Source organism: Nothobranchius furzeri, chromosome 2 (assembly GCF_043380555.1).
Source record: "Nothobranchius furzeri strain GRZ-AD chromosome 2, NfurGRZ-RIMD1, whole genome shotgun sequence".
NCBI lineage: Eukaryota > Metazoa > Chordata > Actinopteri > Cyprinodontiformes > Nothobranchiidae > Nothobranchius > Nothobranchius furzeri.
The window spans coordinates 85,507,127-85,527,171 of NC_091742.1; the positions used below are offsets into that span (position 1 = coordinate 85,507,127).

Consider the following 20,045-nt stretch of genomic DNA (forward strand, 5'->3'; position numbering starts at 1 on the left):
GTATAAAATATAAAATGAGCCCTTTCCTATTTAAATTGTTTATATACTGGTTAAAGTTGATATGTAAATGAATTACTACCCGCTAGCCACCAAAGCTGCAGCTACTAAGCAACTTGTCCAACTTGTGACCTGAACAAAACATTTTTAGATATCAGCTCGATAGCTATTAGTTGACTTACATCTTCATTTGAAATTTGCCCCCAAATTAGCTGCCGGCTACTGATCCACTACCGCTACCGCGCTGTATTCTGGTAAATGTTTGACCAAGGCTAAGCTACAAGGCACCTTCTATCCTTGCTCATTTAGCTAAATGGCTAACAAACGGAGAACAGACACCTTGGCAGAACATGAACATTGGAACACGCCTTGGCGGTTCCTGATGATGTATCTCCTAGGCAACTGGGGCGGGACCAAGACATCAAGGCAAGGAAGGTTCCTTGGCTTTAGAAACACTCATTAAGTTGCAAGTTGCTTGCCAATTAACATTTTATTACCATTATACCTTTAATTTCTATATTTATCATGAAAAAAGCTAAAAGACGAGCTAATACTTCAGTAAATCAAACACATCAGTATTAGCTAATGTTTCACCTACCTGTTCTGTCAATTGCAAATCTTTCTGTAACCAGCAGCCAGCATTTAAATGGGACTTTCAGCTAGTAACAATATATTAGAGTGTACTTCCGCTAGTAAAGAGCCAGAAGACAGCTTGCTTGCTTGCTAATGCTTTTGTTTTGTTTTAGAATGAAATTGAGGATTTTTTTAAAGATATTAACGCTGTTCTGGCTTTAAAGAGACAATTTTTAGTTTTTACCATTAATCTCTGGAAATATCCATCGAAATGTTGTTGAAAATTAAGTAATTGATACCCAGCGGTTGAAAGAAAATGGCGTCTTGGTAACATAACGATAAAAAGAAAAACTTGAGAGCCTAGTTTGTGCTTCTTCGTCGGCTCCACGAGGGAAAGATGCACACTTATTGACGAAAATGTTTTGCCTTTGGACTTCTTCTCCTGGGGAGTGCTGCAAAGCAATTCCCCACCAGGACATCAGAGGCTGTGGCACTGTTTTGGGGTATCCTGTCATGTATCCAGTAGTAGATCATTTACTATTGTGTTGTATTTCAGATACTTTTAACATGGACAAATTTGTCTCTCGTTCTCCCGCACCTCTTCATGTGCTTGCCACCTCTAAAGCCACGTTCCCCGTCATTATCGTCCACCAATAAAATGCTTGCTGGGTATCTTTACTCCTCCGGTCACAGGTAAATAAACGTTCAAAATTTTTCCACATGATATTCTTCAAGCTTTCTTTTGAGAGGCCAATGGCAGTGCTACTGACAAATTTAAAGGAAGCGGTGTCCTGACCAACCATGAGCTAGCTTTCCTTCTACGTGAGCCCATGAAAACCAAACGCATTTACAGATTTGTAACAAGTGGTAACAAAACTTTCACCCTTAATTTATTTTTATTTATTTATTTCAGGCAATGGCACATTTAAGTAAACAAGGTAAATATAAACATATTATACAAAGGAATAAACATACATGGCCATATTATTCTGCCCGAAAGTGAGTGGGAAGAAGAAAACTTATATAAACCCACCCCCAAATCCCCATACAGTTCAAAAACAAATAAGAGTTTAGCTATTACTTTGTTTAACTATTTATTTTCACATTTTTATTGCATGATGGCGTTGCCACAGGCAACAGGTAATTTACAATTTACATTTTTACACTATACAATTTTACCGTTGACAACAATTCATATCAACGATGGTAAAAGACAAATACCAACAATTTTAACAGACAGTATAGCAACAATTGTAAGGAAACGTAAGCACATGTTTATGCTTTGAGACAGAGTAAAATGACAGATTAATTTAAAGACCCTCATCTCTATATTTTGACCAGACCTGATGTTTATATAACAATTTAAATTGATGGACAGTTCGACATTGCTTTTTTTTTTTTTTGTAAGTCCAGTTTGTTCCAGAGTTTCACTCCACATACAGACACACAAAAACATTTCCGAGTGGTTTGGGCTCTCGGCAATGAAAAATATCCAAATCCTCTCAAGGTATAAATTCGCTCTGGAGTTATTAAAAATCGTTGAAGGTTAGATGGTAATAATTTGTTGAATGCTTTATATAGAACTATTAATGTATTATATTTTGTGAGATCAACACATTTTAGCAGCTTTGACTGTGTAAATAAATTATGGGTATGTTCCAAAAAACCAACCTTGTGGATGATCCGCACTGCTCTTTTCTGTAATATAATCAGAGGATGTAATGTGTTCTGGTAAGTATTACCCCACACTTAAACACAATACGTAAGGTATGGGAGTACCAAGGTGCAGTATAAAATACAGAGTGCGTTTCCATCAAGGTATAGTTTTGCTTTGTTTATAATTGAGAGGCTTTTGGAGATTTTTGTCTTTATGTGTCTAACATGGGGTTTCCATGACAATTTACTATCAATTGTTACTCCCAAAAACTTTGTTTCATTTACTATTTCAATTTGGATACCATTAATACTTATTTTCTGTTCAGACATTGTGTTGCAATTACCAAACATTATTATCTTACTTTTATTTACATTCAAGGATAATTTATGTACGTCCATCCACTTTTTTATTATATTTAGTTCATTGTTGACCGTATTTACAAGCTCATTGTAATCATCATTACTGTAAAGTATTGTCGTGTCATCTGCAAATAGTATGAGTCACAGTCCCACCACCTTCCTCACTGTCAGCCGGCCATCGGCTCCATGCACCGACACTGTGTAGGTCTCAGACTGCTCCTCTTATAGCCAGCCGGTGATTGCAGCAGAGTGGCTGCAGCTGAGCTGCTCCCCGGAACCGCCCACCTGCAGGAGTGATGACTTGGTAGAGATTAGTGAGGGGAAATATCTCAGATCATGACAGAATATTATTGTTTTACACATTTACCTCTTTGCTCATTGCCATGAAAGGGAGTCTGATGTGCTTGTCATTTTGCTGGAGGTTGAACAATCTGACAAAGTACTCGTTTTAAAATTGCATTCCCAGAGATTTTTGACCCTACTGGCCATCCGTTGGTAAGATCTTACCCCGGTTTCACACTGGAAGCATCAGCGGCGCGAAACGGCAGTGGAACGGTTTACTCGCGAACGTCAAAGCCATCCTTTTCACACCGGAAGAGTCTTGGCGGCAGCACAGCTTCCTCACTGTGGTCTTCGTTGAACTCGCAAGATCACAAGATCCCTCGAGACTTCAGGTCACTGTTTATGCAACCTTTAAACCAAAAAGAAGGAAATCACATTTGATATCATTGTTTGATGTCAAATGTGAGGATGTTCCTCTCCACTGTTAGGAGTAAAGCCATGAAAACACAATGCTGCACATCTAGAACAATGCTGCGAGTAAATTACCATTGGGTCACACGTAAGCATCAAATATGAAATAGCCTTTCTGCAGTACTTTTATTTAGAAAATTACAGGGAATATCCACTGAAAAAGTGTGTGATTTCCCCTCTAGCTCTGTGTTAACTGTGGAAATTGAAGGGGCTCACAGCAAAAACCCGATCCAATCTTTAGCGGCGAGGCATGTTGCTTCTGGGACGCGCCTGAAAATTGCCTAGACATCGCTGCTGGTTTGAAACAGTCCACAGACTGTAATTCTTTTTGAAGCAGTGAAGTTCTGTGCTGCTGATACTTCCAGTGTGAAACCGGGGTTGCTTGAACATAAAACTGCTGCTTGCTTGCAATGATTTAGGTAGGTATGCCACTGATTGCAAGAGAAAACTCACACCATCACTTTAAAGTAGATGATCTGCTAAAGCATGACTCATCTTGTTTAAAGGTGTCTTCAGCATCTTGGGAATATATTTGGTGTTATGTGAGTGCAATCAGATGCCTCCGGATGGATAATAATATAGGTTCGAGTGGGGCCCAATGTCCTCTGGTGGATTTTTATCTTTATCTCAAAGACACGACTTACAGATACTATTCATTTATTTGTTGGTAGCTTGTTTGATTTAGGCTTTACCTTTTTTCCTCTTCATTGGTCAAGTTTTTTATAAGCTGAATTTTCAATAAGCCGTCATTTTTAGGTACACGTATAGAGAATGTGTGGAGAATCAGGCAAAGATCATAGAAACTTAGAATGACTTTCAAAAAATAAAGTAAATAAATGAATAAACAAATAAATAAATTTATGATCAGAATGAAGAAAGTCTCATTAGAAGCCACGCATAAAGAAATTTCGGGTCATACATAAAATCTGAAGTAATAATTTTGACTGAAACTGCTACCGGTTGGTTGTATTGGTGCGGTTAGTCTAAATTATTAACAGAAATTAAAGCCACAAACAAATTAAAGACATACAAATAAAATACAACACAAATAAATACAATACATAAATACATAAACATTTGATTTTTAACCTATTCTTTTGTTTTCCAGCTCTTGAGTCAGAGTTTTAGGTCATTTATCAATTTTAGTGAATTACTGATGTTTGTTAAAAGGAAGGTTAAACATTGGTGGCTCCACTGACTTTCACCAAACCCTTACTTAAAAAATCTCGATTGCAAGTGATGATTCCTATTGTTGAAAATGACGGCGCCTGTTCTTGTGGCCTCTGAAATGGCGGTCAAGCTAATCCTGAGTAATTCTCCATATATCAACCCTTCAGGCTGAGAGCACTGCTGGTAATTACATGTGTGGCTTCAGGTCTCATCTTCACTGTAAAAAAAATTGAACGTGAAGAAAAATTATGAACCAGATTTAAAAGAACGCTGAGGTCAGGCTGTTTTCTACCTCTTCGAGCAAAATGCACAAATACACACACACACACACACACACACACATACACACACACACACAAACACACAAAACGACTCCTCGTCCAGACAGGTATGACATCATCTTGGTTTGATTCAATCGTCACTGGCGGCAGCTGCAACCACAGAACCTATATATCATTAGACCTATGCGTGTACGAAGTGTGTCTATTTGGAAAATCTGAACATTTCTTGTATTGAAAACCTCATCTGATCTATGTTCTTCAGCAACAGTATTTCTATAGTTTAACTTATCACTTTTGTCAACCATTTATATTATTATTAGATTTATTTCACTGCTTCACAGGACCCAGACAGTCCAACATTCTTACTAATTTGTTGTGCTGTCTTCTTTCCCGCATATTTGTTGCTTTGTTTCACAAATTATCAGTACCCCTATCATTTCACTACTGATGCTGCTCTATTCTATTGTGTCATCTTCCAAGGATGCTCCCATGACCTCCAACAAGTTGTAAATCGCACCTTTTGTGTAACAAAGTACGATCAATTGATGTCATAAAAACTAAATGCTGAATAATAAAAGCAGACGCCTGACTCTGGAGCTGACCTCCACTTAGCCAGCAAACTGTTGAGGATAATAAATTCAGTCCAATCAGGTCATTAAAACCCTGCGACACCTGATGTGGCGTCACCACATATAAACTCAGAGGGGCCCTAAAACTGTAGACAGGCCCTTTTACTGCCTTTTTGTAGTGCAAAGACTTAAATAATGCCACACAAATGGTATTTTTTGGATTGTTGCTCATTGATGTCTAGATAAATGTCAAATCAACTTATTTGTTATCCAAACCAAGACTTCAATGGTTTCCTAAGTGGAAAGTGTTTAATGGTCAGTGTAAATACAAACTATTATCAATTTACATTAACCCTAACCCAGTCGTAAAAATTTACCCTGCAGTAACTTAAGAGAGTGGATTTTAATCTGAGTTTGGTAAAAAAACAAAAAATAAAAAACATGTGTATGCAACTATTTTAAAACCTCATTACAAAAGTAAAAAAAAACACACAAGTTCATTCCAATGTTACGTTTTTAATTTTAAACACATTGTGTTCTATGGGTATTTGCAAAAGTGTTAGCGGAAACAGCAGCTAGCTGTAGCACTCTGTGGACTGGTGTGACAGCACATTCTCACACCCAAAGCGTCAAAATATGACGCGTGTGACCAAGCCTCAATATATGACGATTCGGGATGCCCCAGCGCGTCAGGAGACGACGATCAGGGGCACACTGATGATGCACCGTCCCAGAGCATCGGTATCCGACGCCGTTGGTGAGACGGACATCGGAACAACTTGTGAATTACTTAACCTTCCCCTCACCCCAATCCTAACCTTAAGGTCACAGTTACTCACAGTTACTGACCTTAAAGAGCGGGTCAATTTAGCCTCGGAGTCCTTCTCCACCCACGTATCAATTTTAAAAAATGCAAAATTAGTAGGCGTTGCCTGGAGGACCGAGAGGGCGGAGCCGCGGCAGTGACGAAGACGATGGCTAACTAGACGAAGCTAGCTCCCTTCACTCTGAGCAGTTATTAGAAGTGGAGGACGTTTCTCCCCCTCCTTACCCAGACACTCGAGAAGAAAGGGACCAAGTCTATTTGGAGGAGACAAGCGGACCTGAGCCTTATTGTTTTGAGCTTGTGAGTTGCCTGAAACTCCCAGAACCGACCCAACAGAACCACCTCTGAACGGTAAGTAGCCGTTAGCCATAGCATGGGATTAGCTGCAGTGTTTGGCTCCACGGCCCTAAAAAGCTAGTATTCAGCATGTTTTAGAGGTTTATCTGCTTCAGCACACCTGGTTTTAATCAGCAACAAATAGCTGAGCTGCTTAACAGCTAATCTAACCTGTCAAAGCAGGAAAATCCACTGAAACGTGCTGGATAGCAGCTCTCCGGTAGCCCTGGGCTCAAGTTACAGTCTGCTGCATATAAAGTTATGAAAATACCCCATGAGAAAATTATTCTGTAATGTGTTCAGCCCACTAAAACTGCCCTGATTTATTTATTTATTTACTAATAACAGCTGCTCTCTCGGTTCTAGGTCCTCTGGTGTCTGCAGCTGGTCTGGTGTCGTCAGGATCAGGAGCTTCCAGAAGAATGTGCCTTTCAATGACTCTTTCCCCCTTATTTGTTATATTAATTAAATAAATCTCAATTTATATATTTCCTGTTTTTGTTCATGTCCATAAATACTTAAACATGCTTGAAATTAAAACGAGCTTTTAACAGTGAGGTGCTAGTTTAATTCATCACAATAGAGCTAGTTAAGCATGCAACAAAAATGTGATAATCAATGTAATTTATAAATATCCATTAAAATATCAAAACTGGAATCTAAATGAGATATTTGGCAGCACAAAAAACTTGTCAAACACAATATTTATTATAATAATTGTAGGCAGACAGGAGACCGAGCTGATGGAGGTTCTCAGTCATCGAAGGATGGCTGAAGGCTTTCCAGGAACAGGAGATGTGGTGTTGTCTCTTCTCTCTCTATTCTGCCAGATGAGCTGATAGGTTACAGGTGTGTGAGGACATCCTCATGCTGTCATAACCAGATGACATGAGTTATCAGGTGATCAGCCAGGCTGATGAGATGCAGAAAGAAAACAAATCCAGGACAGTGTACAATATGTGGTGTTGCTCCCCTTATGTGCTCTTATAGAGTATTAACGTGTGCCTGCCTCATGGTGTAGAGTCCATATTTTGCTGAGTGTCCTGCAATAATGCAGGTTATTAGTTAATTTACTTTTGATAGCAAAAACAAAATATTTAATGTAAAAGTTATTTTCCAGGTGAATCAGCTCACACGTCACCACCAAGTGTCACGGGGGCAGAATCAGTAGCCTCCGTCATGATGTAATACATACTTATTTAATTGTTAATATCTTAAAAATTCTGAAATGTTTTAATTTTTTTTTTACCTTGAACAGTTCACTGAGCTTGCACTGTCACTGAGGTGGAAGCTGGAATCAACAGCAGACACCTTACATCTTGGTCTTTTCAGGGGGTGTGGACGCTCTGGGACCTTCTGGAAGATGAATTTTCATCATGGTCCCCGTGGGTCACCAGACACACTGCGGCTGTGAACTCCATTCTGGCTGGCTATGTAAAAACAAAGAAGCAGCACATTTATAAATGTTTAAAAGAGCATAAAATCACATGTAACAATAATCTGTAAAACAAATTAAAACTAGAAGGTGATAATAAAATGTTTACATAGAAGATTATTAAAAATAATTCACCTTTGCTACGGGTAAGGCTTCACGTCAGCCTGGACAAGTGCATTCTTGCAGCTAAATCAGTCTGACAGCCAATGTCTTGGGTAGATTTAGCCTGAAAAAAAATATATAAGCACATTGTTGTTGGGAGTTTATAAAGTCAGATAATATACAAAAGAATCTCCTATATAGGCGCTTTATAACATTCCTAGTGTGTGATCGTTGTTATAACGTAAAAGTCAGTCACACATGATGTGGAGAGCCTGAAATGTGACCTCCTGAACAGAATTCCTTACAGAACCGGGTCACAAGCTGGATTTCACGCTGTAATGCTGTCTGTCAACTAGTGCTGCGTCAGTTAGAGTCACTGTTGCAGAATTGCCGACTGACTAGCTAAAGGAAGTGAACCACGTCTCCCAGACTTTGCATTTAGGTAGGGAATTGTCTTTAGAAGATGTTAAAACGTTTATTTAGCTTACTCACCTCAGACTGGAGCCCGCCGTGGTGGGGGAGCAGAGTCGGTGGGCTGCATCAAAATCGCGGAAGAGCCACGGTGGGCACAGCCTCCCTCTTCAAACGGAGACGTGCAGAATCGCGGGTAAAATGCCCACAGAGTCACCGCAACCATACTACACTACACCTACTCACCAATACTAAGACGATATGGAGCACTAAACCCGAAATACTTTCCCAATTACACTAACAGCCAAACACTAACTAAACTACAATATCCAACAGCCAAATCTAACACTAAATAAGTATTTATAACACTAAAAGATATGCTAAGACTAGGATATGCTAATGCTATATGCTAATGCTGAACTACCGCTGACCTCCTACACTCACTTGCAAATCCAACTCCCACTCGCCACAGGGCGTGGCCGAGACGCTCGTTGCTTTTATAACTTTGGCACGGAGCTGCTACGTAGTACTCTACTGGTTTACGTAGTACTTTACTCTTTAGCCATTGGCTAAAATTTATTCAAAATGACTCAAATTCTATGTTTTCAGCTGAAGGTGGCGCATTACTGTGGTTTTTAGACAGAATTTTTAATTTTTAAAGAAAATGCACCAAAATGCTAAAATAAAGAATGCACACATTTAAAACACTATTAGACACTCATTTATACAGTTCATCAGCAAAAAAAAAGTTAATTTAGACGTTACTTGCTCTTTAAGGTTAGGATTGGGGCGAGGGGAAAGTTAAATAGTCGAATAATGTCCATGTGACCGCAGGCGTCTAACACTGACGCCAGCGGAGCCACGTGTCCCTGTGTGTCCCTGATCATCGTCTCCTGACACGCTGGGGCATCCCGAATCGTCATATATTGAAGCTTGGTCACACGCGTCATATTTTGACGCTTTGGGTGTGAGAATGTGTTGGGTGTGAGCATACCCACATTTGCTTGAACACCAGTAAGACAAAGGAAATGGTGACTGACTTCCAGGGAAACACTCCCCTCACTCACCAGTAAACATCCAGGGAGCAGACGCTGAGGTGGTGGTTACCTCATTACCGGGTGTTCACCTAAACAGTAAACTGAACTGCTCCCACAACACAGATGCCCTGTATAATAAGGGCCAAAGCCACCTCCACCTCCTGGGGAGGCTGAGGTCCTTTGGAGTTAATTCCCAGCTGCTAAAATTGTTTTATCACTCTGTTGTTGTCGTCAGGATCGGGCTAGGACTGAGCAGATCAAAACCTGAGTTTGGATGTGGTGTGGTGTTATGACACAAGGGCAGAGTGACTGGCTCTGACTTTGAACAGGCAGTTAATATAGGAATCGCGGCATAAAGCTCGAAAGGAGACGAGAGCGTGCTGCGGTTCCAGAATAAAGGAACAGACATACAGGCAGTGTTAATTTTGTTGACAAAATATTTTCGTCCTTTTTTTCGTCACGAAAATATATTTACAGACGAAAATGAAACAAAAATTCAAAATAAAAGCTTGGAAAAAGACGAAGACGATAATTAAATTGATTGAAACTTTTAGTCAACGAATGAAAGACGAGACGAAAATCTACGATGACGCTCTTCTACATGGCGCTCTATGGTGCGGTGCGACTATTGTGTTGTTGTGAGATGCGAACGTAGTAGAAGACAAGGGGCGTGGTGTGCCGTGAACGTGCGGGACGACGTGAGAGAAGACAGACCCTGAATAGTATAAAGGGGCAGGTATGCGCGGTATGCTAAACATAGCTCACTGAATATATCGACGGCATAAGAAAAAGGAGTAGAGGAAAATGTTAACTGCTGGGCGAAAAAGAAGAGAAGATGTGTGGAGTCATTTTTCTTATGATAACATTGCTAATAAAACTACATGCCGAGAGTGTGGACTGTCGTTCCGAGGAAAGAACACAACGAATTTGAAGAGGCATCTACATAATGGCCACTTCGCCATTTTCTCCGAGGTAAATCCACTTAAATGTTTTACACGTGACGACCCGAAAAGTAATATACAGGCAAATAAAACTGTATCAACACAGTCATGTTGGGATAAAAATTTGGAAGTACCGTATTTTCATGACTATAACGTGTGTTATTAGGGAAATAGCGGGCGAGCAGTGTTGATGCATGATTGCGCATGCACCGTGAGCGGTTCTGGTACTTTTTGGGTCGCAGCCGCTCGCTGTACGTGCGCTCTAAATCAGGACTAGACCAGTAAAGTGAAGCATGCTGTTGGCTGTTTATAATTTTCACAATGTCTGGTCAGCATATGATCCGAGTTCCGAGCCCGCACAGATGTTTATGTGTGTGTGTGTATATATATATATATATATAATGTATGAAATCTCAAAAAGCAACAGGTAAATCATTGTTAGAAAGTCAATGTTTTAATTGTGTATTTTTTTTTTTTTTTTTTTGCAGTTGCAGAAAACCATTGCTGATGGTGGCCAACCAGCTACCAAAAAGGCAAAAATGTCCAACCAGAACATTGAGGACGCATTTACAAGTACTACAAAGTACAAGAGTGATGCCAAAGAACAACAAATTAAAGAAGAGGCTATCGCTACATGGATTGGATGTACAGGATTGCCGGTCACAACAGTAGAAGATGAGGATTTTATTCTGATGATGGAAAGTTTGGATAAGAAGTTTACTGTGCCAAAGAAAACCAAGATAAGTAATCTAATTGAAAAACACTATGAAAACAAAAAAGCTACATTTAAGAAAAGACTGTCTAGTGCCAGAAAAGTATGTATTGGGACTGATCTGTGGACTAAAAAGGGACTGACAGCATCATTCCTTGGCATAAGTTGCTGCTTTTTCTGTGTTGAACAACAAAAACCAGAACACTTACTGCTAGCTCTTGAACAACTTGACCATCCGCACACCGCCCAGTCCATTAAGGCTTGTGTGGAAAAGTGCATGCAAGAATGGGGGATCCTAAATGAGAAAGTTCTCACCGTAATAACAGACAATGGTAGCAATATGGTGGCAGCATTCAAACATAGTGCTCCAGAAGATGAAGATTCCAGCTCCGATGATCCAGATGCATCATCCTAAGTGAAAGTGATTCCAAGGAGACAGAAAACCTGCAGTGTCAGGACATGGGCATGGACAGGATGCCATGTGTCGTCCATACGCTGCAGCTTGTTGTCCACATGATAAACAAGGAGGAAAGCATCAACAGAGTCTTGAACAAAGTCCGATCAATCGTGAAACTTTTTCGCAAGTCATCAGTCGCAACACAGAAGATTTTGGATGAGTGCGGCCTAACTGTTGTGAATGACTGCCCCACACGCTGGTCAAGTACTTATTAAATGGTTGCACGTCTCCTCAAAGTTAAAGAATCTGTTTGTGAAGTAGTAAACGAGATGGGATGGGACTGCTTGCTCTCAAGTGAGTGGCAGAAGCTGAAGTCAATGCAAGAACTTTTGCAGCCTTTTGCTGAACACACGCAAACTCTTCAGAGTGACACAATGTCTATGTCATTAATACTCCCTGCTCTCTTTGATTTACTCAGCCATCTGGCAGATGTGGAACAAAACACAAGTCGAGATGTTGCTGCTCTAGCACGTAAAATGGAAGGGAATGTGAACCAGCGTTTTGCCTGTGTACTTGATCCCTCAGATGACAAGTTTTCCCCACTTGTAGCAGCTGCTTGCTTTCTCAATCCTACTGTGTGTCAGACCCTCCTCAATGTGGCTGATGACAACATTCAGGAGCTGCTCAAGCAGGCAGAAGGGTATGTTGTTCGGTGCTCTCAGACACAGGAGAACCACTCTGATCTGGAGGAACTGAATGGACCTGAACCGGCACCACCCGCCGCCGCCTCCTCTTCATCATCTGCCTCCTCCTCCTCCAGACAACCAGTCTTTAGGTTTCTCTCCAAATTCAGAACAAAGCCTAAACCAAAATCTTCCAAGTGTAGTGTTAGACAGCAGATAAGCCAGTATAAGGAAGAGCTCTCACAGTCCATCACTTGTGAAACGGGAATGGAGTTTTGGCTTGGAAAATGTGACACATTTTATCACAGCCTGAAACCATTAGCATTAGATATATTGGCAATGCCAGCTTCTCAATCTTTTGCAGATGGAGTGTTCAGTATCGCAGGTGACCTCACAAGAGGGAAACGCAACCGAGCAAAGGTCACACTAGCACGAAGTGCTTTTCTCAAAATGAATCGCAGCAAATAAATATTCACACTGTTTGGTTGAGCCTGTGTTGTAACAAGTGAATATCTACAGACTCAGGGTTAACATGTTTAAATTTGCTGTTCTTGTAAATTCTTGTTGTGCAATTGCTAAAAAGAGCACCTTTGTAATTTCCAGTGTGCTTTTTGTTTTTTTATTAAACACGTAAGTGTTAAACATGTGAAGTGTTTTTTTTATTCAATTATTCTATGTTCTTAGCTGTGTGTGCTATATCTGATCAGTGGTGGTTAAGAGTTTGGACCCTGTGTATTAAATTACACTAGTTTTTCCGTGCTCTATACAAAAGTAGGAAATTACTTCATTAGAAAAAATATATGCATTTTGTTGACTAAAATTGCTTATTTTTATCGACTAAAATTACTTGTTATTTTTGTCGACTAAAATGGGACTAAAACTAAAACAAATCCACTGACTAAAATTGGACTAAGACTAAAATTAATTTTTAGCCAAAAGACTAAGACTAAAATAAAATTAAAATTTCTTGTCAAAATTAACACTGCTTACAGGTAGGCAACAGGCTGAATGATTTGGTGTGTCTGGTCAGAAAACAGATATGATCAGATAACACTGAACAGTGTTCCTGGAAGAAACGATGACTAAGCCTTAATTAGTGATTTAGACTTCCTGAAATAGCCTGGGAAATGTCACGTGGACCGTAAGATCGGTGATGTGCATGGTGGGAACTGGAGTCTGGATGTTGGAGTGAGGGCAATGAAGGCTGGAATTGGAGTTAAGAGGCTGGATTGGGACTGAGGTGGGCGAGAACTGAGGAGATCAGAATAGGGTCATGACAGTTATCTACTCTGCTGTGATTTGTTGGGGTGCAGGCAGCTCTGAACAAGACAGAAAGAGCCTGAACAAGCTAGTTAAGAAAGCTAGTTCTGGGCTGCCCACTAGGTTCAATTGAGGACATGTGTGGTGGGAATATTACCTCCATCTTGGAAAAACTCTCCCACCCATTGCATTCCATGGTGGAGACCATGGACAGCTCCTTCAGAGGCAGACTGACATCTCAGATAGAAAACAGAACGCTACCATAGGTCATTCACCCCCTCTGCAGTAAGAGTGTAAAAGTCTTCAGTTTATCTGGTACTGGCATTATCCTGGTACACAATAACATCAGTGCAATACTCAGTACGCGTTCAATACTTGTGTAATACCTGATGTACATTAATATGTCTGTGTCCCTTATGCTGCATAGTTCTGGAAACCTTTTATTTGTTTATTTAGTGGTTGAAAGTTACAATAACAGTTTGCTGCAATTCATGTATTTACTTGTAATCTTGTCATTTTTCCGTGTATGTGCTGCCTTAACGAGTGAATTTCTCCACTGTGGGATTAATAAAGTGTAGTCTATTCCCTGGCTGAATGGTTCTGCACCAAGATCCTGAAGCTGTTAACTTGTACCGCATGGGCGGGCACAACCATGGGTTGTAGCAGGACATCACCCGGCAGAGGAGCTAAGGGAGAAGAGTCAAACATCAAGATCTCTTTGCCAACTGTCTGTTGAAAACGAACTTTGCAGTTTATTTGCAAGTCTTTTCCGGGGGGTAAGGACAAGGGATTTGAACCTTGCCAAGTCACACAGCCAACCTGGTCATCTTGAGAGCCTAGGGTGATGGAGTCTGTGAATGTGGGTAGCGACTCCCTGTGAATTTGGATGCCCAGGCTTTTGGTTATGTCATGCCCCTCTTTTCTGCATTGCTGTACCAACTTGCGGACATGGCTAGTGTTAGTGCCAACAATGACAGGAATCTGCTCTTCTTTTGGGCTTGGACAGATCAGGGCAAGGACTGGTACTGTGTGTTTGGTGCCAGTCACTTTAGCCGGGTACTCAACATCTACCACAACATAGCCAAGGTAGGGGTAACTGACATTGGACTCACTTCAACCCCAAATGTTGAGACCAGTGACCGGATGCACTGGGATGGAAGGCAGATGGGCTTTGAACCAGGATTCAAATATTACAGTGACCTGTGATCCACTGTCAAATAAGGCATCACAGGGCTGTCCATTCACTTTAAGTGGCACAATACTTGGGGGCCCAATCAGTCCTACTGGAATTCCAGCTGGGGTGGGAGAAGTCAGAAGACCCTGCTTGACATGGCAGTCAGTGTCAGTGGCATTACTCGTTGAAGTAGCTGCACTTTCTTTCAGTGTCTAAAGTCTGGATGAGCTTTCGTATAACTTTGCTCTGATTTTCAGGATTTTGACACTTTGCAACAAAATGTCCATTTTCCCACAATGGTAACAGAACTGCTCCCCCAAAGGTGTTCTGTTCTGATAAGGGGTCCTTGTCTTTGAGTTAGCCTCTACTGCTGCCACGGTAGCTAGTTTTAAAGAGGAGTCTGGAGCAGTATCTCTTTGGGCTACTTTCTGCTGCAGTCTTTTCACTTGTTTCTTCAAAGCAGCCAGTTCTTTGGTGTCACTGTGCTCACTTGACTGCACTGAGGACAAATCTTTATCTATGACATCAGGGGCCTTAGTCATGAAGGTGGCTAACTTGGCCTTAAGCTCTTTAACTTCAGCTCTGAGACTTTGTATTTCTGTATTGCCAGTCCCTGAAGGTTTTGTCTGTACATGCTGGACTGAGGTATTTAGCTTTCTCCTTGAGGCCTCATACACTTCCTCTGTGCGAATCTCACTTAAGAGTTGGAGGAAAGTTGGGGGTTTGGACTTTCTCTCTCTCAGGCGCAGATTAATTAGCATGAGATCGGAAGCGACGGCCCCTCTCAGAAGTTGTTCTAGGCGCGCTTTGTCTTTGCTAGAAGCTTGAAATCCTCCTCTCTGGACAACTTTAGTGAGGGCCCTTTCCAGACGCCTCAGAAAATCAGACAGTTTTTCACTTGGTTGTTGCTGCATTAAGCGGAAAGCAAACTAGAGATCATCCCCAGACTCAGCACTGCCAAATGCGCTTTCCAAAGCCTCCAGGTATTCAACAGGGCCTGCCTCAGGGTCTGACTCACGGACTGATTTGGCAATCTCCAACGCTGGCCCCTTTAAACTTTCCATCAGCCTGCGCCTTCTCTCCTTGTCTGTACAGTCACTTTCCTCCACCATGAGCCATGCCTGCTCAAGCCAATGGTCAAAGGGGTCCTCACTAAGGGGAACTGGCAAGTTCCCTGAAAACAGCCTCAAACGCCGATAACCACCTTCTGCTTGTGGTTTACGTGCCTTCTCCAAAAAATCACCAACTGCTTGCAAGACAGACTCCGTGGAGTTTATGGAAGGATCAGAGCTGGGCTGCGGAGGAGGAGGGCTGAGAAATAATCTTTGTAGGTCTTCAATAGTCCTACCCTCAGTGTCTAAGAGACTCTTCAACTTCACAGCAAAATCATCAGGAGCGGCACATTCATTAAGAGTCACTATCGGCCATTTTTCACCAGTGTGCGGGTCCAGCACTTCCTTGGGCACATTATCTTTAGGTATACTTTGTTTGCACTTGCAGAGAACCATTAGGCAGCTCAAGGGGGTGTGGAACAAGCGCCCTCTAACCCGGACTCGCCCTAGACACTTAATAGTCTCCATGGTTTCTTCTATCTGGGCTATTTCCACTTCTTCTGGAACCAGAACCAAGAGTGCTTTAGCTTCCTCCAAACCTTCACCCCGACACCACCTCTTCAGCTCTGCAGCAAGCCCGGTGTGGTCTACCATACTCTCAATAAACAAAAATACTAAGAAATGTAAACTAGCTACTGTAGGTTAACTTTAAACTTTTTTTTAGCGTGGTGCCCCTTTAATGCTTCTATGGGACCCAAAACATCCCAACGGTGCCTCCATTTTATGTAGCCCTCATTTACTCAATACCATTAAATAAATGGGCTTTGGGTTCTTTTTCTAGTGTACTCTCGTACGATATTCTTAAATCAACTTCTATTTTGTTTCTGGGATCAATGAAGCTTATTCCTTAACTGTGGCACTACACGCAAAAATGAACACTAGTGTCTACAGTGCAGTAAATCATATCATACACCATGTAAAGTAGAGCAATGTAACCCTCCTTTAATTTACCAAACAATAAAATAATAAAATGGCAGGTTTCAGTATTCAGGCAAAGCAAAACACCCACAGCAATTTACCCAGTGTACACAGAATCCCCACATACACAGTATAAACCACCAGTGATAAAACAATTATAGTCCCAAACTAAACTTAAAGCCGGCAGAGATAAACCCTACGTTGCAGGCCTGTATTGCTCCAGTATAAATCCAAAACGATCTCCAAGCCGGAAGTTCTTCACTCAAACGAGCAAAAATAAATAAATAAACTCAGTACCTTGTGAAACGTGCAATTCCCACCAGATTAATCCAGGCAACAGGTTGTCTTCAGCTCCTTCAAAAGCACTCCGCTCTGAACGCAGTAGTCAAAGATGAGGAAGGTCCGTGATCTCCACGTGCTCCACAAGCTACTTGTTAGCGTCCCACATTGCCAGAGGTACTCAGAGTGACGCAGGCACTCAGAGTGACTATCTGGGGTCCGTCTGTCGCTATCCAGTTCGGTAACGAGCCTCTGCAGCTTGTTTAAGTTCCACAACTTTAGTGAAACGGCAGTCTACAGTAGTCCTTATTAGCTAATGGCTGTGTTAGCCTCACTTTAACTCAATGCGTGCACGGCCGCAGTAAACAAAACACACAGTCCAGCAGACTCACGCTGAAACTTTAAATGTTATGTCACTAGCTTACTGACACTGTGACTTATCTTTCCGAAAAGTCAAACACACTTATTACTAGTACATAAAACAAGCTAACTTCTCGGGATACTCACGCACCACCACCCTCCTCTCTCCTCGCGCTCCTTTTCTCTTCCCTCTTTTTTTTTTCTTCTCCACCCTGTGTTACCTTCACAGACCATATCCCCGTAGGAAATTACAGTTCTCACAAGCAATTCACAACAAAAGAAAGATAACTTATTTTAAACAATGCAAACATGTTTTTACTCATTTGACATGAACTTTGATCTTTTTAATATACAAGAAAATTGAACAAATGAATTTTACTCTTTGATATTTATATTCTTAAACTTCACTTATCTTTTACTATTTATGCATATTTTAACCTGGGTTACAAAAGTATATTCTATTCTGTGATCATTGAGCTTAAATAAAATTGACTCATGAGATTAAGAAGGTGCTGTCTCATGTCTGTAATTAGCTAGATAAAACTAACATGTCTGGCCATAAAAAAGTGATCACCAACAGCCAATGGTGAACAAACCGAAATGGTTGTTCGCATATAAACCTCGAGCACTGGTGACATTTGATCAAGAGCCAAATAGAAAGCTAAAATTGGAAAGTTGTGTTAACTCTTGGTAAAATGTTTGTCTCCATCCTTCACTCATTTTCTAAACCCTTTGGTTTTCAGTAGGTTCAGATAACCTAACAAGCAGGTTTTTGTTTTTTGGCACATTTCCATGCTCCAAAGTTTAACTCTGACCTCTGCTGGATCACTAAACCGTGATTTTATCAAAAGTTTGGCATTCTTTCTTTTCTAATATTTTTTTCAGCTTTTTCAGCTTTCATTATGTTTCACCATGCGTGTGTGTGTGTGTGTGTGCGTGCGTGCGTGCGTGCGTGCGTGCGTGCGTGTGTGTGTGTGTGTGTGTGTGTGTGTGTGTGTGTGTGTGTGTGTTTATGAACAGCAGTAGAATGTGTTTCACTAGCCTTGGGCTCTGAAATGTTAGTGAACCACGGTCCACTATATTCCCCTAACCACGTACAGACCGTGTATGAAAACATGGCAAGGCTTGACAAAGACAGGCACTCCTTTCATCAAACAAAAAAACTTTCTATCATCTGTTTTTTTATTATTTTAAAATATTTTCCCCATTAGCATTTTGTATTACTCACTTGGGTGTTTTACTGGAGGTTTGTACACACATTAGTATAATTTTCACAGTGTGCCATGGTTTGAAGTGTATTGTTATCTCGTGCTAGTGTTTTAATAAAATATTTCTGTTCTTTATTTAAAGGCTGTCTACCTTTTGTTCTCATTACCGTGTCACGGTTATTTTTATTTAATCCTCTTAAAGAGGTATTTGGAATAAGGCTGCAGGCCTTTTGTTTACAGCTGGAGTGAAATCTGGCCCACGTTGGCAATGAACACCCAAACACAAAGGAATTTCAAGGTAATTTGATTATTACTAATAAGTTACTAATAAAAGGTTCTGACCTCAGTAGAATCTCATATGAACATATTGAAGACAACAGCAGTAATTGGAAGCAATGTTGAGGACAATGCAGCTGTCTAAACCAAACCCACACAGTGTTTGGAGAATTTGACATAAAATTATTTCATGATAAAAGATGCGTGACATTACCTCTACAGATAAGGTAAATCATCAGAAGCATTATAAGTGGCTGATTAAGACATTTCATTGTAAAAGTGGAAACTTTTGGTTCATTTTGGTTTGATTGGTTGAGATAAGACTATCAATCTGTCTTAAGACATTAGAAGTAAAAACAAACACCTCCACCCTATTCAACCTTTCTCAACCCTCAAAGAATCCAACTCTCTCGGGAATTTAGCACAAAAATATTTCTTTAAGACAAAAGCAGACAAGAAAAAAATGAAAACTTTCACGCTTCTCACCTCCTCCTCACCGTCTCCCTTGCCAGTCATCATTTCTGAGGCCGCGAACCCAACAGGTGTGAAATTACACCTCTATCCGCCTCCTCCTCATCACTCCATCTTGTTCTCCTGACCTCCATGTGCACACATCTGGCAGATGTACAGAGAGAACAACGGGTGAATGCATGTGGAAAAGGAGAAGAAAAGTTGATGTTCAGTGTTTCCATCTAATAATGCTCTGCCAAGTAACATTGAAACGCTGCATTATGCCATAAATTCAGGCTGATGGAGTGTGAAACTGGTAGATTAGTTTGTTGGACTGCTGGACAGATATCAACCTTTGGCTTGGTTTTTACGGGGGACACTACGATAGTTGTGATTGTTTTTGCTGTTTTTGTACCGGAAACGAGCCAAGCTGATCTGGCTGGCCATTTGCTCTGGTCTAGTGGACTTCTTCCTGTTTCTAGAGACTAATGCTTCTTACTGTAGATTAATAATTAATAGAATATCACTTGAAAACAACCAGATTATTCTGGAGTTTTATTGACGATTGTCGACCCCCAATTTAAGTGGACACAGAGTTTACATAGGCTCTATGTGCAGGTTCAACTCAATCCATGAAGGGTAATTTACTGACTGGACTTATGTAATTTGAGGCATTTTTATTTTAGCCTAAAATGATGGTAAGACTTTACGATAAAGATCCCTTTAAATAATGTTATTCTTAACTATTGAATATCCTTAGGGCTAGGAC

General features: G+C 40.8%; 1 protein-coding gene across 2 annotated transcripts; it reads right to left on the bottom strand.

Moving 5' to 3' along the window:
- Positions 1-24: 24 nt before the first annotated feature.
- On the bottom strand, positions 25-17,515 carry LOC129165407 (paraneoplastic antigen Ma2 homolog). 2 transcript variants are annotated; one of them, XM_070548089.1, is made up of 3 exons: positions 8,092-17,515; positions 7,771-7,951; positions 25-7,391 (listed from the first exon to the last, which is right to left on the bottom strand). In XM_070548089.1, exon 1 carries the CDS (start codon positions 16,377-16,379, stop codon positions 15,603-15,605), a length of 777 nt encoding a protein of 258 aa, XP_070404190.1. In that variant the 5' UTR covers positions 16,380-17,515; the 3' UTR covers positions 25-7,391; positions 7,771-7,951; positions 8,092-15,602. The 2 variants fall into 2 exon arrangements, with proteins under 2 accessions (XP_070404190.1, XP_070404191.1); XM_070548090.1 differs by having other exon boundaries at positions 25-7,564.
- Positions 17,516-20,045: the final 2,530 nt, after the last annotated feature.